This window comes from Equus quagga, chromosome 13, assembly GCF_021613505.1.
Source record: "Equus quagga isolate Etosha38 chromosome 13, UCLA_HA_Equagga_1.0, whole genome shotgun sequence".
Classification (NCBI taxonomy): domain Eukaryota; kingdom Metazoa; phylum Chordata; class Mammalia; order Perissodactyla; family Equidae; genus Equus; species Equus quagga.
In genome coordinates this window covers 89,617,997-89,641,844 of record NC_060279.1, presented here as the reverse complement: position 1 = coordinate 89,641,844, position 23,848 = coordinate 89,617,997, and the positions used below count along the sequence as shown (strand labels likewise).

The window sequence follows — 23,848 nt, the reverse complement described above, 5'->3', positions numbered from 1 at the left end:
TGGGCATATGAATGCACCGCCAACAATTGTTAACTATAACTCTGTATTCTGAAATCATGTAAGAACTTGCAAAAACAGTACAGAGTTCCTTTGGACCCTACACCCAGCTTCCCCCCAGCGATATCGTAGATGACCAGAGCACATTGTGGGAACCCGGAACTGATATTGCTACATTATTTAATCGGATACAGACCTGAGTCTGTTTTCACCAGCACTTATTCGGATTTACATGCACTTTAAAAATTTTCTAGTGTGCAGCTCTACAAAATTTTTCTTTTTTCTCCCCAAAGCCCCAGTACGCAGCTGTATATCCTAGTTGTAAGTTCTTCCAGTTCTTCCATGTGGGACGCCGCCACAGCATGGCTTGATGCGCGGTGCGTAGGTCTGTACCCAGGATCCGAACTGGCAAATCCAGGCCACCAAAGCGGAGACGCAAACTTAACCACTGGGCCACAGGGCCGGCCCCAGTTCTATGACATTTTATCAAACGTGAAGATTCAAGTATCCATCACCAAAATCAGGATACAGAGCTGTCCCATCCACACACAGAAACTCCCTTGTGGGGACAGCCCGGTGGCACAGCAGTTAAGTTTGCGTGTTCTATTTCTCTACGGCCCGGGGTTCACCGGTTCAGATCCCGGGTGCGGATATGGCACCACTTGGCAAAAGCCATGCTGTGGTAGGTGTCCCACATAGAAAGTAGTGGAAGATGGGCATGGATGTTAGCTCAGGGCCAGGCTTCCTCAGCAAAAAAAAAAAAAAAAAAGAGGAGGAGGATTGGCAGTAGTTAGCTCAGGGCTAATCTTCCTCAAAAAAAAAAAAAAGGAAAAGAAAAGAAACTCCCTCGTGTCACCCCTTAATCACCGCACCCTCCCCTAAACCCTAACCACTAACTGGCCACCGCTGGTCTGTTCTCCATCACGACACTTTTGTCTCTTTGAGGATATTGTACAAATGGAAATATACAGTATGCAACTCTTCGAGATTGGCTTTCTTCACTCAGGATAGTGTCCCTGAGATCCATTCACATTGTTGCTTTTATCCATTGTTCATTCTGTCTCATTGCTGAGGAGTATTTCATTGTATTCACATACCAGTTTATCTGACCCCTTGAAGGACGTTTAGGCTATTTCAGCTTTGGGCACCGATGAAAAACCAGATATAATATAAATAAATAATGAATGTAATAAATAAATAAACAGATAAAGCTGCTATGAACATTTGTGTAAAGGTTTTTGGGTGAGCATAAGTTTTTCCCTCTCTAAGATAAACATTCAGGAGCAACAATTTTTTAAAATTCTTTTTTTCCCTTTTTCTCCGCCATAGTGATATGGCGTCCTCTGTGCAATCCCTTCATATTTTTATTCAGCAGTCAGTGTGAGCTTGGAACCTAAGTCTCTGTGCGAAACTCAGATCTTAATTAAATGTCTTCAAGGGAAGAGAAACGGACGAATGTGCTGTAGGTGAAGTTGGCCAGCCCTTTGCCAATGGACTTAGAGAATAATCACTTGCTATATTTTAGAGTAGACCCCAGAGCTCAGTTAACCCTCTTAACTCTGTGTAAGTAAATGCTATGGTGACCTCTGTTTTCCATAACAGAAAAGTGAGGTTCAGAGAGGGAAACCCCTTGCAAAAAACAGTACAGCCAAGAAGTGGCATGCAGGGGTTTGGAACACGCCAGCCTGGCCCCAGGGTTCTTCAGAAGGAGGACAGCCTGGTTCCTAAAACCCTGGTCTCTGGGAGCAGCCAATTTGCAGGTCTTCACATCTCGGCTGTGAGATCTCAAACAGATGACCATGGTTCTCCGGGTCGGCTTCTCCCCCTGTAAATGGAGAGCAATAGAACCTAGTTGGCGGGTCTGTGGTCAGAAGTCAGGGATGAGGAAAGGAAGGCGCGGAGCCGGGGGCCTGCGCCACAGCAGGCGCTCTCTAATACTAGTAATTATTATTATCTTTGCTGTTACTATCCTCGATCTCTCTCTGGACAAGTCCTAACGGTGCGCCGCGTTCTGAGCAAGAGCCCGGGGAAGGAGGAAAGGAGACCCCCGAGGGTTGAAGTTGCCAAGAAAAGAGAGCCCCTCCCCTTATGTCACGTGGTTAGATGACTCCCGAGGCCAAGCATGAAGTGTTTCTGGTCCCACCCCCCGTAAGGCGGGGCCAAAGGGGTGCTCTTCCAATGGTAAGCCAGATTTAAATAACCTCCTTCTTTGCATTGGAGGGACTGGAGGGGTGCGCAGGCCCGTTGGCCAATGAGAAGCGGGGCAGAGGCAATGAGGGCGGGTAAAATGACCACGCCCCCTGGTGGGCGGGGCGTCAGGTGTTTAATTACCGCTGCGCGAAGGTTGCCAAGCCTTGCGACTCTTGAGCTTCGGCGATGGCGCTGTGCTGGGGCATCGTGTCTGCCGGCCTCATTTCCAGCGACTTCACGACTGTGCTACGGACGCTGCCTCGCTCCGAGCACCAGGTCCGCCCTCCCTCCGGAGTCCTGGGGAAGAGCAGGCCGGGGGCCCGGGACTCCTGGGGCTGAGGGAGGAGGGAGTTAGGGTTCTGGACTTCTGAGTCCCCAAGGCAATGAAACCTCTTTCTCCAAGTCTGTCCTGTAAACACGAGCTCCGTGAGGCTTGGGAGGGTCTTGATCTGAGCTGCTGTCAAGAGGAGTAATTTAGGTATTAGAGGATTTAATAATCGCTTCCCCAGATCTCTCTTTCCCAGGACGCAGATGTCCAGTTTCTCCCTCAGGCCCGCATCCCTTCTCCGTCCTCTTGGAGGACGTAATGTTTCCTCACCCCGGGGCCTCCTCCATCGCCTCCCTCCCATCCACCCGTCTTCCACGCCTGCACCAGCCCCTCATGTCTGACCCTGGCGGCCCTCCAGGTGGTGGCAGTAGCGGCCCGCGACCTGAGCCGGGCGAAGGAGTTTGCGCGGAAACATGACATCCCCAAGGCCTACGGCTCCTACGAGGAGCTGGTCAAGGACCCGAACGTGGGTGAGTGGCAAGGGCCGCGGGGGCCCCCAGGGCGCTGCCTCCTGGCTGCCCCGTAGAAGATGAAAGGCTCCGCAGGGTGGGTCAATCCCTTTGGGCTTCTGGGCGGACCTTGGGCTGGGAGGCGGAGCTATAGGAATGGGTTTGGTCTGGGATTGGCTGTCTAGGATTAAATTGCGTTAAGAGGCCAGGCCTCAGCGGTAAGGGGGCGGGGGGCTGAGGGAGGCTGTTCAGGCGTTAAATATGCCCTGCGGCCGGGTTTCCGTGTTCCCAAGTGGCCTGGATGGAGAGCAGGGACGGTGTAGTTGGACAACAGCCTGGCTCCGGAGTCAGGCTGCCTGAATTGGCATTCTCTCTCTGCTTGCCCCTCTCAGTTTCCTCATTGGTAAAACGGGCAAAACCATAGTATCCACTCCTTGGTGGTGTTGTGGGGATTAAATGATTTAATATGAGGATTTCAGAAGGCTGGAAATAATCTGAAGAAAATAGAGGGATGGGAGAGGATGGTTAGCTCCTTCCTAATGGGACACTAGGGTTTGACCACTGCCTAGGACTTCCTCCCGGGTTGGGGGAATCGGGGTTTCTTGGGTGCTGGGGGCGGGGCCTCTGAATTGTGGGCGGGGCTCCGAAGGCTGCGGTGGGCGGGGCTTCTGATCTCTGGCCCTCCTTCCCCCAACGCTAGAGGTGGTCTACATTGGCGCCCAGCACCCCCAGCACAAGGCTGCGGTGCTGCTAAGCCTGGCAGCGGGCAAGGCCGTCTTGTGCGAGAAGCCCCTGGGCGTGAACACTGCGGAAGTGCACGAAATGGTTGCCGAGGCCCGATCCCGAGGCCTCTTCCTTATGGAGGTGAGAGTCCAACGAAGCACTGCTTGCCACTACTAAGCATGGTTGCTGGTGGACATTTTTGGAGGAACACCAGGGAAGGGTTTATCAAGAGTTAAGACCACAACAGGTACTGGGGTCGACGCACTTGCGAGGATGTGGTTGGGCTATGCCAAGAACTCCACTGGCACCATCCATCATGGGTGGGAGCCGTTGCTTTTGACCCTTAGCAAACATGGCTGCCTGACGGGTCCTTTGTCAGCCTTTCAGAAGAAGATGCCAACAGTGAAAGTGGCCAAGAATGGCAGTGGGCTTGGTTTGGGTGGATTTCCAGGGATACAGGTTGGAAGAACCAAGGAACTCCCTGGACACCCTCAACACCAAGCAGCCTTAGTTTTTGCCCCTATCAGACTTGGCTGCTCATAGGGGCCTCTGACATCTTGCAGATTGCCAGGAATAAAAATGGCCGCCAAACGCCAATGACTAGTGCCAGCAGTTAAGATGGCTCCCAGAAGCTATTTTCATGTTAAAGAGCATTGTGGTTCTTAAACGCCTTGCTGTAAGTCCGCCAGTAGTAGCAATAGCTGCCATTCCGTGTCCTATCTGGGTATTGTATGCCCAATATTGCCGAGGCTCCCAGTCTACAAAGTTCTATATGCCCAAGAAATACACAGTCAAGATTTAACATGGTTCCTCTGGTTCTTGCGGTGCCTTGTCAGTGCCAAAATTCTGTGAGTTTATCGCCTCCTCATTTTTACCGGCACCTAAGGTGTGCCAGATCCAACTGTAGGAACCGGGGACTCATAATGTCCAAGACACAGGCTTAGTTTTCAAGGAGCTCAAGGTCTGCCACAGTCTTGGAAATGGGTGATCCCAGAGTTGCCCATTCAAGGAGGTTTGCCCAAGTCAAGGAGGTTTCCGGCAGGTAGGGGATGACCTGAGCCTTAAAGGAAAAGTAAATTGCATGGGTAAATAAAGCCAGAAGGGGAAAGCAGAGTTAAGATTTCAAGGGAACAAGAATGGGCAGACTTTGTGTATTTAGTATGAACTTGATCTTAGGTCAAGATTTCTGGCTTTAGAGTCAGAGGCATCTAACTCCCATCCCCCAGTTCCTGGCTCTGTGACCTTGGGCAAGATATTTGACTCAACTGAGCCCCAGTTTTCTCATCTATAAAATGGACATAATGACAGCTACCTGGCAGGGATGTTGCGAGGATTCATTATGCAAAGTATGTAGGTAGTTTCTTGCTCAAAATGCATCCAATTAACAGGAGCTGATATTAGGCAATGAGGAGCCATACAAGGGGACTGAGTAAGAGTGAGAAAGGGTCAGCTCTCGGAAAAGGAAAGGTCCCACTGGGGCCATATCGGGATGGACTGGAGGGGGCCGACTGGGTATATGAGCTGACTAGGTCTGCTGTTACAAAGTACCACTGCAAACTGAGTGGGTTAAACAAGAGAGATTTACTTCCTCACAATTCTGGAAGCTAGAAGTCTGAGATCAAGGTGTCAGCAGGATTGGTTTCTCCTGAAGCCTCTCTCCTTGGGGTGTAGACGGCGCCTTCTCCTCCCCGTGTCCTCCCATGGTCATCCCTCTGTGCATGTCTGTGTCCTAATTTCTTCTTATAAGGACACTAGCCCTATTAGATTAGGGCCCACCCTAATGACCTCATTTTAACTTAATTACCTTTTTAAAATCCCTGTCTCAGGGGCCGGCCCAGTGGTGCAGCGGTTAAGTGCGCATGTTCTGCTTTGGCGGCCTGGGCTTCGCTGGTTCGGATCCCGGGTGCAGACATGGCACCGCTTGGCAAGCCATGCTGTGGTAGGCATCCCACGTATAAAGTAGAGGAAGATGGGCACTGATGTTAGCTCACAGCCAGTCTTCCTCAGCAAAAAGAGGAGGATTGGCGGCGGATGTTAGCTCAGGGCTAATCTTCCTCAAAAAAAAAAAAAAATCCATCTCCAAATACACTCACATTGGGAGGTACCGGGGGGTTAGGACCTCAACATATGAATTTTCTGGGGACACAATTCACATTGGGGGACTGGGGTAACGGTCCAGATGAGGAAGGACAAGGAAGGGCAGAGCTGAGGTCATGGGAATGGAGCGGCGAGGGGAGGGCAGAGAGAGTCAGGGTCAGGGGGCACACAGCTCAGGGACCGTCAGGCTGTGAGAGGAAGAGGGAGGGGTCTTGTTTGGAGACTGGGGAACAGCGGGTAACCCCTCAAGATTGGGTCCCAGAAGGGAGAAGACCTGGTTGGCTGCTTCTTGGGTTCCGACCCCTCTCCTTCCCTTCCCGCGTCCTGATCTCGCCCCTCCGTGGTCCCCAGGCCATCTGGACCCGCTTCTTTCCTGCCATAGAGGCTCTGAGGGCTGCTCTGGCCCAGGGAACGCTGGGGGACCTTCGAGTGGCCCACGCAGAATTTGGGAAGAACTTAACCCACGTACCGCGGTCCATAGACTGGGCCCAGGCTGGCGGGGCCCTGCTGGACCTTGGCATCTATTGCGTCCAGTTCATCTCCATGGTCTTCGGCAGGCAGAAGCCAGAGAAGATTTCAGCCGTGGGACGGCGCTACGAAACAGGTACGGTCTGGCCTGGGCTAGCTGATGCTCAGAGAAGTGACCCTCTCTTCATGGGAGCACCAAGCTAGGAAATGTCTCCCAGCCCTTGAAAACCAGATTAGACAGCTGGAGGAACTTCCGGAATGAATCAGAGAGCATCCGAGTTGAGTGTGTGGGCAGGCTCTGGATTGGGATTTGCTGTGTGATCTTAGCCAAGGGACTCAACATCTCTGAGTCTTAATTAGTTACAGGTAAAATGTCAATAACAGGGTTGTCATAAGGAGTTAACGAAGTAACTGTTGAGGCAACTGGTAAGCAGTTAAGAGAAACGATGATTATTTTTTGAAGTTGTCTCAGTTTATTCTGCATAACAAGCTACCCCAGAACTAAGTGACCTCAAATAATCATCGTTTATTAGCTTGTGATTCTCTGGGTTCGGCAATTTGGGCTGGGCTCAGCGTGGCTGGTTCTTCTGCTGGTCTCACTCAGTCAGCTGGCTGTTCCACTGGGCTGGATGGTCTAGAAGGGCCCCACTTATATCCTGGAGGTGTTGCCTATTGTCTGAGGAGCCTTGGTTCTCCTCCAGGGGCCTCTCCAGCTGGCTAGCTCCGGCTCATTCACATTGTGGGCTCAGGGTTCCGGGGGCAGCAACAAGAAGGCAGGCCCCAATGTGCCACACGTTTCAAACCTTGGCTTCTGCCATCTTTGCTCCTGTCCCATGGCCCAAAGCCAGCTCAGATTTCAGAGATGGGCAAACAGACTGTGCCTCTTGATGGAAGCTGCTGCAAAGTCACATTGCAAAGGAGGCACTCATAGATTAATGAGAGGAATTCCTGGGGCCGTCCTTGCCAACGGCACCACAGAAGGGAATGAACAGCCAGGAGAACAATACGTGGGGGGCCATGTCACCCTTCAGAAAACTGTGTCAGTCTAATGTCTGGCCCATTTCTAGGCTCAATGGGAGCTACAACAACAGATTCCATGTATCAGGCTCTTCCTCTGCATTAGGCTTATTATGGGGAGGGTCTCCCTGAGGCAGATAGAAGACAGCTGTCCCCATTTCACAGATGAGGAAACTGAGGTACAGAGAGGGGCAGTGACTTATCCAGGCTCACACAGCAGACCCAGGCTAAGAACTTGGGCTTGTCTGAAACCAAAGAGAACGGGGTCAGTGGGTCCTTCCAGCCATGGCCTGCCTGACGCGTTCCAGAACCAGGCTAGTACTTTACATGCTGTAGTTAATTTTTAACTAATGCTTATTTATAAGCATTATGTACATCATATGTCACATATACATAAGCTCTTACTGGGATCTAAATAGGCTTCTAAATGCTTTATGCATTTTACATCATTTAATGTCATATTTGTACAACCCCAGGAGGCAGGTTCTATGATTATGCCCATTTTAGAGATGAGAAAACTGACTCTCACAAACCTACACAAGAGGTATTTACAGAGGCGGAAACTGACGCTCAGAGAGGTGAAGTCTCTCTCTTTTTTTTTTTTAGCATATATTTATTTATTTACTTATTTTGGTAACAGCTTTACTGAGATATGATTCACAGACCATACAATTTATTCATTTAAAGTGTACAATTCCATGGCTCTAGTATATTCACAGAGTTGTGCGTTTTCACCATAATTAATTTTAGAATATTTTCATTACTCAAAAAAAAAAACACACCCACTTCTCCCATGCCCCCCAGAGCCCTAAGCAACCACTAATCTACTCTCTGGCTCTATGGATTTGGGAAATGTTGGATGCTTCACACAAATGGAATCCTTCAATATGGGTCCCTTTATGTCTGCCTTCTTTCACTTAACGTTAAGTGTTTTCTGGGTTTATCCATGCGTTAGCACGGATCAGTGCTTCATTCTTTTTCAGTTCTCTAATTGTCGTATTAGAGACGAGATCTCTCGCCCCAGGTTCCTGCCCAAGGCAGGATTTGAGGCCAGGCTTGCCCCTGTCTTGTGCTTTCCCCCAGGTGTGGATGACACTGTCACTGTGCTACTCCAGTACCCAGGAGGGGTCCACGCCAGCTTCACGTGCAGCATCACCGCGGAGCTCACCAATACGGCCTTCGTGAGCGGGACCAAGGGCATAGCCCAGGTGAGGCGCCACCGGCCGAGCTGGAACTGGCCCAAGTGCTGGGAAACGCGGCCCTTCGCAACAGGAGTGGGCCAGCTGTGGCTGCTGGAGCTGGATATGGGCAGAACCAGCGTCTTCCTACACTGTTGCTAAGGAATCCATCCTCAACCACCAGGCTATGAGATGGGGTTTGGACCTCCTGGCTCCTTCCTAAGGGTGAACCTATCAGTCTGCCAAAAATCCTTAGGGCTGAGGAGAAACCAGTTCTTGTGTGTGTGTGAGGAAGATTGGCCCTGACCTAACATTTGTTGCAAATCTTCCTCCTTTTTTTTTTCTCCCAAAAGCCCTCCAGTACATAGTTGTATATCCCAGTTGTAGGTCCGTCTAGTTCTTGTATGTGGGACGCCACCACAGCACGGCTTGATGAGCGGCGTTAAGTCTGCGACCTGGATTTGAATTGGTGAACCCTGGGCCATTGAAGCAGAGTGTGCAAACTTAACCACCACGCCACTGGGCCGGCCCCCGTGAGAAGCCAGTTCTTATCAACCATGCTCAGAGGGCAGTCGTGACCTTTGGAATTGCTTGCAGACAGGATCTGGGCATTAGCAAAGAGCGGCTTCCTGGGGCCATGTTGCTAGAAAGATATCTTGTTCTTAGCGGAAGAATGTGGACCTTGCCCCAGACTAATTGCAAAATTTGGACCTTGCCCTGGCTGTATCTCTATATTTCTATTTTGGCCTAGACTTCAGGATAATTTAGACTTCCCAGGGCTCTGGGGTGAAAAAAACAAGTCACCTAGTGGTTAAGAATAGGTGCTGGGGACCAGCCCCGTGGCCGAGTGGTTAAGTTCTCGCGCTCTGCTGCAGTGGCCCAGGGTTTTGCCGGTTCAGATCCTGGGCGCGGACATGGCACCGCTCGTCAGGCCACGTTGAGGCGGCATCCCACATGCCACAACTAGAAGGACCTGCAACTAAGATATACAACCATGTACTGGGGGTGATTTGAGGAGATAAAGCAGAAAAAAAAAAAAGATTGGCAACAGTTGTTAGCTCAGGTGCCAATCTTTAAAAAAAAAGAAAAAGAAGGTGCTGGATTGTCTAAGTCTCCTTGCAAAGGGGATTCACACAGATGCAAAGACAAGCTGTCTTCACTAGGACTAAGCATCAGCTTAGAGAGGACTTTGCCCCTGGGGAGATGAACAGAGAGGCTTCTAGTGTGACATCCGTGCTGCTAAGAAACAAACCCCCAGCAGCCGGGGATGGGGGTGGGGGGACCTCACTGAGGATAGAGGGCTACTACTCCTAGCCACCAGGTGTGAGAGGGGGCCCCCTGAGCATCACCAGGCAGAAGCCCCCAGCAGCCCTGTTGGGGAGGGCAGTAGGGCCACCTCTTATCTCCCTCCAGATCCTCCACCCCTGCTGGTGCCCAACAGAGCTGGTGGTAAACGGGCAGCATAAGGAATTCCCACTGCCCCCAGCCCCAGGCAAGGAGTTCAATTTTACAAATGGAGCAGGCATGACTTACGAAGCCAACCATGTCCGGGAGTGCCTGAGAAAGGGTAAGGATGTGGAGGACAGGGTGGCAGGGTGGCAGGGTGGCGGGGCATGCCTGGGAGGGGAGGTGGGCCCCTCCCCCCCTGCCACTCAAGCCGCTGATTAGAACTACATCTCCCAGGACCCCCTGGGGCATCCATCTGCCTGAACCTTATATTACTGTGCCTCATGGGATTCTGGGAATTGTAGTTCTGTGGGTCTTTCGGGCATGAGTAGGAGGGGTCCCTAATTGCACTCTCCCCTAGGCCTGACGGAAAGTCCTGTGATTCCCCTGGCGGAAAGTGAGCTCCTGGCTGACATCCTCGAGGAGGTGAGGAAGGCCATTGGAGTCACCTTCCCACAAGACAAACACTGATGCATGCAGTGAATAAATAAAGGCATGGCTTCCACAGAGATCTTGGAGGTGGTGATTTGGTGGGAGCTGCAGAGAGCCCACCACCAAAGGGGTCACGAGAGAATAAACTTGCTGGAAGGATGTGGAGGGGGGAGGAAGGCGGGGTCAGGACCACATTTTTCACAAGCTCCTGGAGCAGACCCTGTGGGCAGATCCACAGTTCGCTTGCCTCAGGCTGTGACCTCGGGCCGGGAACAGTCTGTGGGAAGGAGGTGTCCCAACTGTACCCTCCCCCAGCCTCTCTCTGCTCTTGTCTCCTTATCAGTATGGTACCCACCACCCTCTGGTGGGGATTAAATGGGAACAGGTATATGAACAGCACAGCACACAGTAGGTCCTCAACAAATGTTAGCTGATGGCCCTTCACTCTGAGGTCAGGCCTTTCCTGAACTGGCCTTCAGAACGTCCAGGCCTCCGTGATGGCACAAAGAGTCATTTCGACAGGAAAGAAGGGATGTGCCTTCACGAGAGTTTCAGTGGCCTTACTGGCAAAGCCTGAGTCATATGTCCCAAATTACAAGCAGTTGGAGAGCAGCTATATGTAGGTCCTTGGCCAGCCAATTAGGGTCAACTCTGTGCTCTAGGCAAGGTCTAACTTTCACATTTTCCTGTAGTCGTGAGGATAGGTGAGGTTATGCTGCAGTAACAAATAGCCCCCAGATCTCAGCTTAGCACGACAGGTTTATTTCTCACTCGTGTTAGATTTGGCCAAGGGTTCTGGTCTGTATGTGTCTGGGATCCAGGCTGACAGATCCACTACAATCTGAAGTCCTGCCCATCGCAGTGACTGAGGAAAGAATGCCCTGGAGGTACCAAAACTTAAATGGTCTGACGCATAACGACATACATAACCTCTGATGAGTTATTGGCCAGAACTAGTCACATGGCCTCAATGAACCAGAGGGAGTCCAGAAAGTTCAATTCTACTAGGTTCTAGAAGATGGAGATGGATATATTGCGTTTATGACACTAGCCACTCTCACTTTGAACAAGTAAGCAATTTGCAGAAATCTCAGAACGGAACCCAATGGGATGTGTGCAGCATCTGAGTTAGGGCCTGAAAAGGCAAAGAGGAGGGCCTCCCTTTCAACCTTTCCTGGTACCGGAGTGAGGATGTGGTGTTGGGCATTGGTGTGTCCATCTTACACCATGAGATGGAAGCGTGTGTTGTGGATGGTGGAGCAACAAGCTAGAAGGATAGAAGAAAGACACGATTACGGAGGCCGGCGTGCCCCAAGATTTGCAGGGTGAGTTGGAAAACTGGAGACCTGATGTTTCGTTCCAGTCTCGTTCCAGTCCAAGTCGGAAAGCCTGAGTACCAGGAGAGCTGATGGTGTAGTTCTCGTCCAAAAGCTGGCAGCTTGAGACCCAGGAAGATTTGACGTTTCACTTTGAGTCTGAAGGCAGTCAGGCAGAGAGAATTCTTTCTCACTTGGGGGAGGGTCCACCTTTTTGTTCTATTCAGGCCTTAATTGATTAGACAGGCCCACCCACATTAGGAAGGGCAATCTGTCTACCAATTTAAATTTTTTTTTTTTTTAAGATTTTATTTTTTCCTTTTTCTCCCCAAAGCCCCCCGGTACATAGTTGTATGCTCTTCATTGTGGGTCGTTCTAATTGTGGCATGTGGGACGCTGCCTCAGCGTGGCTTGATGAGCAGTGGCACGTCCGCGCCCAGGATTCGAACCAATGAAACATTGGGCCACCTGCAGTGGAGCGAGCGAACTTAACCACTCGGCCACAGGGCCAGCCCCAACCAATTTAAATGTTAATCTCATCCCAAAACACACTCAAAGAATCACCCAGAGGGGCCGGCCCCATGGCCGAGTGGGCACTGTGCTTTAGCGGCCCAGGATTTTGCCAGTTTTTCTTTTTTTTTTCCTTTTTCTCCCCAAAGACCCCCAATACATGGTTGTATATTCTTAGTTGTGGGTCCTTCTAGTTGTGGCATGTGGGACACCACCTCAGCGTGGCTCGATGAGCAGTGCCATGTCTGCGCCCAGGATTCGAGCCAACGAAAGACTGGGCCGCCTGCAGCAGAGCGCGCGAACTTAACCACTTGGCCACGGGGCCGGCCCCAAATACGTATCTCAACGCACGGAAGCTGAGAGGAGGGCTTTTTTTTTTTTTTTTTTTTGAGGAAGACTAGCCCTGAGCTAACATCTGCTGCCAATCCTCTTTTTGCTGAGGAAGACTGGCCCTGAGCTAATATCCGTGCCAATCTTCCTCTACTTTATACGTGGGATGCCTACCACAGCATGGCTTTTGCCAAGTGGTGCCATGTCCGCACCTGGGATCCGAACCAGCGAACCCTGGGCCGCCAAAGTGGAATGTGCACACTTAACTGCTGCACCACTGGGCCAGCCCCAGATTTTGCCAGTTTGGATCCTGGCCATGGACATGGCACCGCTCATCAAGCCATGCTGAGGTGGTGTCCCACACAGCACAACCAGAGGCACTCACAACTAGAATACACAACTATGCTCTAGGGGGCTTTGGGGAGAAGAAGAAGAAAGAAAGAAAAGAATCACCCAGAATAAAGTTTGGCCAAATATTTGGGCACCCTATGGCTCAGTCAAGTTGACACATAAAATTAACCATCACATAAGTTCACACACTCCACTTCCGCGGCCCAGGGTTTGCCGGTTTGGATCCCAGGCATGGACCTACACACCTGCTCATCAAGCCACGCTGTGGCAGGCGTCCCACATATAAAATAGAGGAAGACTGGCACAGAGGTTAGCTCAGGGCCAATCTTCCTCAAAACAAACAAACAAAAAAAGAGGTGGAGTCCAGCTCCCCTTCCCTTGAAACTGAGTGGGCTCATGACTGATTTGTAGCTGTCACAATGAAGCAGAAGTGATTTTGCACGACTTCAGGGGTTAGGTCAGGAAAGGCGTGCAATTTCTTCTCTGTTAGCTGAAACCCTCTTGAAACCTTCAGCCATCACGTAAATAGCTCAGCTGCCCTGAAGCCACCAAGCTGGGAGGGAGTCCTAACTATCCAACACAAAGAAACCACACAGGAAGCCTTGAGGCTCCGTTAAAATAGATGTTCCCTCTGGTCTCAACTGTTTGAGCCCCTCTGCTGTTCCAGCTCCAGCCGCCGAGTGACCCCAAGCTGCAGTGCCCACTAAGCCTTTCCCAGTTCCATCACCCATAGGCTTATGAAAGATGATAAAAGGGCTGTCACTGTTTTAAGCCACTAGGCTCCAGGCTGATTCGTTACGCAGCAATAGCTAACCAGAACAACTGGTACTTTTACGGCAGCAGAGATGGAGTCACTTTTAATATGTCTAGGCAGAAGTGGAGCCCTGAAGTCCTACTCATGGTTCTCCACCCTAGAAACTTTCCTAGGCCAGCCCCCAGGGCCCTCTGCCCTGGAAGAACTCAGCCGCTAGAACATCTGTTCTTCCTCTCCGTTGCCGCGCTTCCTCAGCGTGCAAAGCGTTCTTCCTTTCCTGGCTCTCAGTGACCTCTACGTCCTGGTATTCACGTCCTTGTGTAATCTCCTCTCCTCTGACAGTGCAGGATCTAGTGACCCGCTGCTAACCGTGGAAGTGATGAGATATCGCTTCCAAGACTACGTTATAATCAACGAGGACTTCCGTCTTGCTTGCTCTCTTTGATGAAGCCAGCTGCCATGTTGCAAGCTGCCCTATGAAGAGGTCCCATGGCAAAGAAGTGAGGATGGCCTGTGGCCAACAGTCCTCAGCCCAACATCTCTCAAGGAACGGCACCTTCCCAACAACCATGTACGCGTGCTTCGAAATGGACCCTTCCCCAGTTGGGCATGTAGATGAGACCAGAACCCCAGCTGACACTTTTTCTTATAGGCTTATGAGAGACACTGAAGCAGAGGACCCAGCTAAGCCACACTCAGGTTCCACCCATAAGTTACATCTTGTAATGTACACCTATAACTTGAAAATATGTATGAACTGTATTTTTCTTTGTTAGAAGAGTCGTAAAATATCATTTTATCTCTTTTCTCTTGGGATATACATCAAAGAGAAGATTCTACTAGATTCCTTGTCTTATAATAACATGTAAGAGATATTTCTTATTACCAGTGGCCCACGGGAGGGCTGTGAGCCAGGGACGGCCAGGGCCAGCTCTGGGTACAGAAAGACCCTCCTAGGGGCCAGCCCAGTGGTGCAGTGGTTAAGTACGTACATTCCACTTCTTGGTGGCCTGGGGTTCGCCGGTTCGGATCCCGGGTGCGGACATGGCACCGCTTGGCATGCCATGCTGTGGTAGGCGTCCCACATATAAAATAGAGGAAGATGGGCACGGATGTCAGCTCAGGGCCAGTCTTCCTCAACAAAAAGAGGAGGACTGGCAGTAATTAGCTCAGGGCTAATCCTCCTCCTCAAAAAAAAAAAGACCCTCCTAGGTCCACAGAGGGGATGGACAGGAGGGTCCAGGAGTGGGGCTGAGTAAGCAAGCTCTGTCCAAATGATACAGCTGTCAAGCTGGAGACCCGAGAGCACCCATGAGAACTGTACAACTTTGGCAAGTCCATCCGCCTCTCTGGGCTCAAGTTTCCTCAGCTGTAAACAGGCCGTAATTATCCTAGGTGTATTAGTGATCTATTGCTGTGTAAGAAATTGCCCCCAAACTTAGCAGCTTCAAGCAACAATAAACGTTTATCATCTCACACCATTTCTGAGGGTCGGAAATCCATGCATGGCTTAGCTGGTGGTTCCGGTTTAGGATCTCTCAGGAGGTTGCAGTCAGGATGCTGGTGGGGACGGCTGGCATCTGAAGGCTTGACTGGGGCTGGAGGATCTGCTTCCAAGGTGGCTCGCTCTCACGGCTGGAGGATTCGGTTCCTCGCCGCATGTGTTTCTCTGGAGGATGACTGCTTGAGTGTCCTCACCACAAGGCAGCTGCTTCCTCTAAGGCGAGTGAGCGAAGAGACAGTTAGGCAGAAGCTGCAGTGACTTTTATGACCTAACCTAGGAAGTGACACTCTGTCATTTCCACAATATCCTCTTGGTCACACTGGTCAGCCCAACTCACTGTGGGAGGGGACTACACAGGGACATGAACACCTGGAGGTGAGAATCACTGGGGACCATCTTGGAGGCAGGCTTCACAGGGTCAGCATCTTTATTATCATAAGCAATTTGGACTTCAGAATTATCTAAAAGGTTTTCTCCCTTGTACTCAACAGCTGTACTGTTTAGACATCTGTGGCTGCATTGAAAGCCCTTTCTTCCCTTCTCTGTAACTAGGGCAGAAGGCGGGCTAATTCCCTGGGCCGGACTAACAGACACAGATGAAGCCAGCTCCAAAGCTAATAGGAAACACTATTCTCCCAAGGACATGCTTTCTTACAGAGAAACTTTGTTCTCTAAAATCATAAAGTGTTGGACATTCTATCAGTCAAAATGAAACATCCCACTCTTGCCTGTAGGATCTAAGTCATTTGATCCAGAGTAGCATCCTGGATTTCCAACCCAGGTGCACAGTTGCAGATAAAGGGTTTCTGGACCCGACACTCCTCATCTACATTCATCTTGTAGTTTCTGAGGATCCAGGACCCTGGTTCCTCTCCACAGTCCGCACCTGACGTTGCCCCTGCTTTGCTTCCAGCCTAACATTTGGTTGTCACTTAAACTCCATTCTTCCTCCAAATCCTGTAATAACCCTACTTTCTCCTTTGTTTTTCAAGATGCCCCAGGGTTTCTGTGTGGTGTGGCCTTCATCATCGCAATGGGTCAATAAACTTGACTTTGTCAGACTATGTTCCTGGCAGTGTTACACTGATGGACTAGGACATCTATAATCTTCAATTGCCAGGGCTCCCAGCGACCCTCGGGACAGAGCTCCTTTCTCTTATATGTCCAAACCCTTTATCATCTGACCCCAGCCTATTTTTCTGATCTGAGTTCTTTTTTTTTTTTTTTAAAGATTTTATTTTTCCTTTTTCTCCCCGAAGCCCCCAGGTACATAGTTGTGTAGTTTTAGTTGTGGGTCCTTCTAGTTGTGGCATGCAGGATGCCACCTCAGCATGGCTTGATGAGCAGTGCGATGGCTGCACCCAGGATCCAAACCCTGGAAACTCTGGGCCGCCAAAGCGGAGCACGGGAACTTGGGAACTTAGCCACTCAGCCACAGGGCGGCCCCTGAGTTCCTTTTTATTATTATCATTTTCTTTTAGGGTAGATATAATAATTTCCATACTGTAAAGTGCACGTCTTATGCATACAGCTGAGTGACTTTTTACGTGTTTCTACCCAAGTAATCACCACCCAGATCAAGATATAGCACAGTTCAGGCACCCCAGGAACCTCCTTTGGGGACCCTCCTGGTGCACACCTTGCCAATCTATCACGGTAGATTAGTTTTGCCACCTTTTCAACTTCAGATTCCTTTTACTTTCACTCACACATACCTATTCATAGGCTTTAGTCATCGGAAATGCCCTGCCCCAGTGAATGCCATTTGGGGCCTATAGTGTTCCTCTTTGATGGGCACTGGCTGTTCCTTCCGCCCTGGGAGGGCTCAGATCCCACCCGAAACTTCTGACAACGTTGCACGAATGAATGAAGGAAGGAAGGAAGGAAAGTCACAGCGGCGACGGAATGGGCGCCCCGGCGGGAGGGCGCCACGACCGGTTCCTGCCGGGAAGGGCCGATCGGACAGTCACGTGACAGGGGCCGCGCCTCCCCGGCAGGTGCGGCAGGTGCGGTCACGTGACCGGGCGGCCCTGCGGGGCCCGGCCATTTTGCGGGGCGGTCACGTGAGAGACGCACGTTCCGCGGGGCGCTCACGTGACTGGGGGCGTGCTGCGGCCGCCCGGGCGGACCCGGCGAGAGGCGGCGGCGGGAGCGGCGGTGATGGACGGGTCCGGGGAGCAACCCAGAGGCGGGGGTGAGGCGGGAGGCAGACGGGCGGGAGGAGGGCGAGCCCCCTCGCCGCCGGCCCCCCGATCCGTCCCGCCGGCCCGGGGCCGCGCGATCTCCAAGCACTCCCGGGCAGAAACTCCCGGATCCGGCGCTGCCAGCCAGCAGCCCCCTCCCTCCCGGGGGGGTCCCCGGCTCTTTGGCCTCCGCGCCCCAATCCCTTCCTGCCTGGCGGGCTCGGACCCCCGAGAAGCTGCAGACCCCACAATCAAAGCCCCCGGGCAGGCCCGGGCTTGTCGCCGGCACCACTTCCTGGTGGGAGGGGCGGGTCCTCCCCTCTGCCCCCTCAGGCCAGGGGTCTGGATGCGTAAAGTGTTCCCTCAGCCTCCTCCCCCGGAAGAATGTAGGTTACAAGCCCAGGCTTCCTGCCCTTCCTCCATCAGGGACTCAGTTGTCTGAGCCCCCCAGGCACTTGGTCCAGGGGGACCCGGAAATGCAGGGCCCCCTAGCGTTGTCCTCCCTCAGGGATCATGAGCCACCTCAGTTCCCTGGTTCCCCTAGGACCCAAGAGTCCAGGCACCTCTTCCCTCCTTTCTCCTCTAGGGCCCACCAGCTCTGAGCAGATCATGAAGACAGGGGCCCTTTTGCTTCAGGGGTGAGTCTGAGGCCTGATTATCGCGGAGCGGATTGGAGGAGCGATGCCCCATTCTGATTCTGCACCCTCCCCCGCTCCATTCCCACTCCAGTTTCATCCAGGATCGCGCGGGGCGGATGGGGGGAGACACACCCGAGCTGGGCCTGGAGGAGGTGCCCCAGGATGCGTCCACCAAGAAGCTGAGCGAGTGTCTCAAGCGCATCGGAGATGAGCTGGACAGTAACATGGAGCTGCAGAGGTGTGGCCCCTGGGACCCAGGAGTCCCAGCTCCCGACCCCTCTTCCCCTCGGAGCCTGAAGTCCAGGCTCACAGCCCCCTTTTCCCTCAGACCCAGGGGTCCAGGGCCCCGCTGCTCAATTCAGCACTCTGGACTCCCAGCCCTCCCTCCCCACCCCCCTAGGATCTTGAAACCCTCGTTCATGGAGCCATCTTCCCCACTTTCCTACATGTCCCCCTGTCCCTTTTGCCCCGTGCTGGCCTCTTGCTTTTCGCTTCAGCCTGGCTTGGGCCTCAGTTTCCTTATGTTTGGTAGAGGGTGGATGCCAGGGTGTCCACACTGCCTGGCCCTCCCTCCCCAGCACTGGCTTTCCTCTTTCCTGCAGGATGATTGCGGCCGTGGACACGGACTCCCCCCGCGAGGTCTTTTTCCGAGTGGCAGCTGAGATGTTTTCCGACGGCAACTTCAACTGGGGCCGGGTTGTTGCCCTTTTCTACTTTGCCAGCAAATTGGTGCTCAAGGTGGGCGGCTGCAGGGCGACGAACCCAGGGAGGCGTCCCTCCGGCCTCTGAGAACCTGGGGGTCGTGAGGTCCACCCCTGTGGCAGCCCAGGAACCAGAGGGAATGGAGAGAGATGGTTATGGGCTGATTGCTCCTTCCTTCATTTACTCATTCAACAAACATTTATGGGGCCTTCTGTGTGCCTGATCTATACTCAGCACCCAGGATGCAGCACTGAACAAAGCAGGCTAGGTTCCTGCTCTCCTGGCGCTCACGTCGTATGATGAGTGCTGAGAGAAGTAAACTAGGGTGATGTGATTGTGTGTGGTGGTCAGGAAAGACTTCTAAGAGGAGGTGACCTTAAAGCCAAAGTCGGAATGACAAGAAAGATGCAGTCATATATAAGGATCGGGGGAAAGGCATCTGGTAGGGGGCACAGCAAGTGCAAAGGCCCTGAGGTAGGACCAAGCCTGGTGTGTTGAGGGCAGTGAGGGAGCCCGTGTGGTTAGAACAGAGTGAGGAGGGGGAAAGGGTGGGAGATGAGGGCAGATGGCAAGGGGTTTCTTGGGTCACTGTAAAGACTTTAGCTTTACTCTGAGTCAGACGGGAGTGACTGGCTGGTGTGAAACAGGAGAGTGACTTAGAAATTTACAACATTATGCTAGCAGGTAGAGCACAATATTAATTGTAGAGTCTAGATTGCTGGTATGTGGCTGTTGACTGTGGAATTCTTTTAACTTTTCTCTGAAAATTCTCATGATAAAATATTGGGGGACGGGAAGCCCAACAAATTGATCTGGGCATTGTAGGTAGAAAAAGGGATTATGGGGCACAGGGCAAAGGCTGGGCAGCTGGTGAGGGGGCACCTGTAAGAGTCCTGGCAAACGATGGCTGACCTGGACTCAGGTGGTAGCAGTGGAGGTGGGGAAGGAGGTTTCTTGATGTGTTTGGCAAAACCGAGCTAATGGGGCTTGAATGTTGTGGGTCAGGGGACAGGAGTCAGGGTGATGGTGGGGCTGCATATGGAGCTGGGGACCATAGGGGAGAAGCAGCCCGATAAAAGGGTGCGAAGGGCAAGTTCAGGGAGCTAGAGACAGGTCATGGGTAAGGGAGGTGTCAGGTCTTACCTGGTCTGGAGTCAGAAAAGCCCTCTGTGGGGAAGTGACATTAGACCTGAGCTCTGCAGAATGAATGAAAATTCGCTTAGCTGAGGCCTGTTTAGGCAGAAGACTTGGCATGTGCAAAGGTCCTGAGGCAGGGAAGAGTCTGGTGGGAATGAAGACATGGAAGAAGGTCAATGAGGCACAGCAAAGAAGTGGAAAATTGGAATGTGATCGAGTCAGAGCCTTCACACAGGGCCTCATGGGCTGAGCTCTGCCTTTTGGTCTTTATCCCCAGGGGTACTGGGGAGCCATGGAAGGTTTGTGAGCAGGGCAGCTGAAAGCGATGAGATCCAGTTTACAATTTACAAAGCTCATTCTGATTAAGTGGAAAAGAGACTGCGGGGGGGCAAGAGGGGAGGCAGAGAGTGGAGAAAGGAGGCTTGGGGCCACTGTCCCCAGACAAGGAAGACAAGGCTGAGTCCCTAAGTCCCACCCCACTCCCCGCAGGCCCTGTGCACCAAGGTGCCCGAGCTGATCAGGACCATCATGGGCTGGACACTGGACTTCCTTCGAGAGCGGCTGCTGGGCTGGATCCAGGACCAGGGTGGTTGGGTGAGGCCTCTGGGACCCCTGAGCCCACCACCGAGCTGCCCCCTCCCTACTTCTAGATCATCAGATGTCACCTATAAAGCATTTCCTCACATGTCTGATCCATCCCCCCCACCGTTCATCGGGCACCCACTGACCTCTCTGTGACCTCTGACCTCCCGCTGACCCTTGACCTGACTAGTGTCTTCTGGCCTCCTTGGTGCCTCCCCTTCCTCTGGAGTCCCTCAAGTCTTCTTTAGTACCTGGTCACGCCCTCTGACCCCTCTCCCTTGCTGATCCCTGAAGTGACTGCTGTCCCTGTCCCCAGGACGGCCTCCTCTCCGACTTTGGGTCACCCACGTGGCAGACAGTGACCATCTTTGTGGCCGGAGTGCTCACCGCCTCGCTCACCATCTGGAAGAAGATGGGCTGAGGCCACCAGCTGCCTTGGACTGTGACTCTTCTGCATAAATTATGGCGTTTTGCTGGGAGGGGCGGGGATGGGGGCAATTTTCTTACTTTTGTAATTATGGGGGGGGTGGGGGGGTGGCCTCGGGGGGCAATAAACCTCCTTGGGCCACACTTCAGCATCTGAGTCACTGGCGCACTCCCTGACTGTCGCAGGGGACCCGGCTTCACATGCTGACACAGCTTTTTCTGAGGGTGCCCAGCACCCCCTGTGGGTGCTCACCCTTCCCAGGGCCCCGGAAGCAACTCAGGTCACATGTGGCAGCTCTGGGGCGATGTGCTGGAGGCAGCACTGGGCCAGGCCTGAGCCCAGGGGTGTGGGGGGAGAACAGGGCAGCAGGGTGCCGAGCAGGCCTCCTGGGCCTGGGTAACTAGGGCCTGGAAGCTTCCACCAGATGGGACCACAGGAAGTTGCACTTTACTAAAGTGGAGAAGCGCAGAGCCAAGGGGAGGGGAACTTGGGAGGTGCTGAGGAGGGCGCTGGGGCCCCGTGGGGAAGTTACTGGAGGTCCGAAGGCTGAGGGGGCTGGGACCAGAGGGTCCAAGGGAGAGGATGAGGCCCAAGACTGCTGTGGGGGAGAAGGGGGGCAGGGAGCTGGGGTCTGGCCCAGGAACTGGGTGGGGCCCCCCAGGAGAGGAGCCGGCCCCAGGAAGATGTTGAGCTCAGAAAGGGGCCTGGCAGATTTAGAGACAAGCAACCAGAATGAGATCACTCAGAGTCAGTCTGTTGTCCCCTCTCCCTGGGTCCCTGTCCCCTTCTCCCTGGGTCTCTGTTCCCCTCTTCTCTCTGGATCCCTGTCCCCCTGTTTGGAGTCTCTTTCCCTCTCTCTCTGGGTCCCTGTCCCCCTCTCCTCCGTGGGTCTCTATGCCCCTCTCCTCTCTGGGTCCCTGTCCTCCTGTTTGGAGTCTCTTTTCCCCTCTCTCTGGGTCCCTGTCCCCCTCTTCTCTCTGGATCCCTGTCCCCCTGTTCGAAGTCTCTTTTCCTCTCTCTCTGGGTCCCTGTCCCTCTCTCTCTGGGCCCCTGTCCCCCTCTCTCTGGGCCCCTGTCCCCCTCTCTCTGAGTCTCTGTCCCCCTCTTCTTTCTTGGTCTGTCTTCCCCCATGTCCCGCGATCTCCCCCAAACCCCATCTCTGTCCGTCCTTCACATCATCTTTGTCGCACCCGTTCCTCATTGCTCTCCCTCCCCCTGTGAGCACTTTCCAAGTCACCTCTCCATCTGTGGGACGTGCCTGAGGCTAAAGGTCTTCAGGATGGAATGAGAGATTTGGTGAAAGAGTAACCCACAGAGCCTGGTGACCATGTACCTGGGGCAATCGCCCCTCCCCCAGAGACACCAAGTCCGGGGAGAGATGTCAAACAGCTAAGATAGCAGTGAGGGGAGGGGACAAGATGGCCACAGGCAGGAGCCCAGAGAAAAGACCAAGGGAACTAAAAAGACAGAAAGACGCGGGGACAAAGCACTGAAGACGGCACCTTGGGGGAGGGGAACAGACTTGGCTCTGAGCCCGGTCTAGCGCCCGGGGGCCCAGCCAGAGGGCAGGCAGCCCCCCCAGAGATGAGGTCAGCGTGTGCCCACTCCACCCCCGGGCCCCAGCCCCTTCCTGCAGCTGAGTTCAGCATGACTCAGCACGGCTGCTCGCCTGGCCACGGACACCCCTTGAGGACCCCGGACAACCGCCTGGCCCAGCATCCCCTTGGTCAGCAGGGACCCCGCCTGGGCAGCTGGGAGTGGCTCCTCTGCCAAGCAGGCCCTGACCTCCCCCCAACGCCAGCGGCTTCAGCTTCGCTGCCCCAGCCCGCTGGTGGCCTCCATGAGGGCACTCCATAAGGCCAAGTTTCTGTCTTTATGTCTGTCTCCCCCTCAACTACGGGGAGCTCCCAGAGAGCGGGGATGTGGTTTGAGCAGCTCTGGCCTCCGGCCACCAGCCTGGACCTGGCACACTTTAAAAACGCCCGTCGGTCGAAGACAGACACCCTGTCCACAAGTCCCCAGACCCTCCTTGTTTCCCCAGGACCCAGGCTGTTCTGGGTGTCCTTGAAGGGCAGGTGTCACGCAGGACAGGGACAGCTTCAGAGAGAGTGCTTCAAAGCCAAATAGAGTTCCCAGAGTCTCCAGCTGCCTTCGAAAGAGTCCACAGGAAACGCAGCCTCAGCGACACCCCAAAGCGCCAGTGTCATTGTACGCCTCCCCTTTTCTGCTCCCAGAAAAACAGTGCACCCCTGAAATAGCCCCAAGGCATTCCAAGTGGCTCAGACAGTATTTGAAGGGCTCCAAAGGGCTCTCCAAGACCGCTTACTTAAAAAAGCCCCTACTAGGCTTCCAGAAGCATGTGTTTCCCACTCCCCGGGGCTGAACCGCAAGGCTTTCCAACAACTATCCTTTTAATCCAGCAGATCACCACAAAGGCTTAAAAACCTCTCCTGGGAAGGCTCCAGGAAAACACAGACTTCCACTGCGAACTCCAAGGCTCCAGAAACGCCCCCACTTGTGAGCGAACCCAAGGGCTCCAGGGCCCCCCTCCCACCCATCTCCCAGAGAGATCCCCAAGGTTCCAGAACTATCATCTCATCGCCTTCCAAACTTTCCAATGATCCGGCGACCCCTTAGCTCCCAGAGCAAACCTCAGTCATCTGGAGGACTCTGCACCTCTGAGCAACCCGAGGGCTCCAGAACAGTCCATACTCTCGGAACACAACCCCAGAATCCAACCTACTTTCCTGAGACACCCCCAGGACCCCAGCATCATCATCTTCCCAGTGTCCCCAGGGGTTCTAGTGTCCCCACTAGTCTTCCACCTACCAGAGAGACCCCCAGAATCCCGTGACTTCCCAGAATCAGCCCCAGGACCTTGGCCTCCCGCGCAACTCCCCAGCCCCCAATTCCTCATTTCACAACAACCTCGCGCTACAGTCGCGTGACTTCCCCATCCCCAGGCTGGGGGTCCGGGACTTCTATCGGCTCGCGATTGGTCGCGCGCGGCCCCAGGCCCCGCCTCCCGCCACCGCGGATTGGCCGATCGCACTCCCTGAACGCCCCGCCCCCCAGGGCCCGCGCGCTAT

General features: G+C 53.3%; 2 protein-coding genes and 1 long non-coding RNA gene across 4 annotated transcripts; 2 read left to right on the top strand and 1 right to left on the bottom strand.

Moving 5' to 3' along the window:
* The first annotated feature begins 2,343 nt into the window (after positions 1-2,343).
* DHDH (dihydrodiol dehydrogenase) lies at positions 2,344-10,402 on the top strand. Its single transcript, XM_046683878.1, has 7 exons — positions 2,344-2,463; positions 2,874-2,985; positions 3,665-3,828; positions 6,136-6,388; positions 8,353-8,477; positions 9,861-10,014; positions 10,255-10,402. The coding sequence occupies exons 1-7, from the start codon at positions 2,374-2,376 to the stop codon at positions 10,362-10,364; spliced, it is 1,008 nt and encodes a 335-aa protein (XP_046539834.1). The 5' UTR covers positions 2,344-2,373; the 3' UTR covers positions 10,365-10,402.
* Positions 10,403-16,444: 6,042 nt separating this feature from the next.
* Positions 16,445-20,833, top strand: BAX (BCL2 associated X, apoptosis regulator). 2 transcript variants are annotated; one of them, XM_046681447.1, is made up of 6 exons: positions 16,445-17,284; positions 17,860-17,911; positions 18,003-18,149; positions 18,514-18,649; positions 20,240-20,344; positions 20,649-20,833. In XM_046681447.1, the coding sequence occupies exons 1-6, from the start codon at positions 17,251-17,253 to the stop codon at positions 20,751-20,753; spliced, it is 579 nt and encodes a 192-aa protein (XP_046537403.1). In that variant the 5' UTR covers positions 16,445-17,250; the 3' UTR covers positions 20,754-20,833. The 2 variants fall into 2 exon arrangements, with proteins under 2 accessions (XP_046537403.1, XP_046537402.1); XM_046681446.1 differs by lacking the exons at positions 20,240-20,344; positions 20,649-20,833 and having other exon boundaries at positions 17,205-17,284; positions 18,003-18,573.
* Positions 18,572-23,721, bottom strand: LOC124249905 (uncharacterized). Its single transcript, XR_006891489.1, has 3 exons — positions 23,589-23,721; positions 19,757-19,895; positions 18,572-18,726 (listed from the first exon to the last, which is right to left on the bottom strand). It is a non-coding gene; the product is annotated as an uncharacterized LOC124249905 (long non-coding RNA).
* Positions 23,722-23,848: the final 127 nt, after the last annotated feature.

What these genes read in the sequence shown, in the direction of transcription:
- DHDH (XM_046683878.1), top strand. Translation starts at nt 2,374, where the DNA reads ATGGCGCTGTGCTGGGGCATCGTGTCTGCCGGCCTCATTTCCAGCGAC. An exon ending in GAGGCCTCTTCCTTATGGAG is followed by an intron (nt 3,829 to 6,135) that starts GTGAGAGTCCAA and finishes CGTGGTCCCCAG; the next exon opens with GCCATCTGGACCCGCTTCTT. An exon ending in CCGGGAGTGCCTGAGAAAGG is followed by an intron (nt 10,015 to 10,254) that starts GTAAGGATGTGG and finishes ACTCTCCCCTAG; the next exon opens with GCCTGACGGAAAGTCCTGTG.
- BAX (XM_046681446.1), top strand. Translation starts at nt 17,251, where the DNA reads ATGGACGGGTCCGGGGAGCAACCCAGAGGCGGGG. An exon ending in GGAGCAACCCAGAGGCGGGG is followed by an intron (nt 17,285 to 17,859) that starts GTGAGGCGGGAG and finishes TTTCTCCTCTAG; the next exon opens with GGCCCACCAGCTCTGAGCAG. An exon ending in GGGGCCCTTTTGCTTCAGGG is followed by an intron (nt 17,912 to 18,002) that starts GTGAGTCTGAGG and finishes TTCCCACTCCAG; the next exon opens with TTTCATCCAGGATCGCGCGG.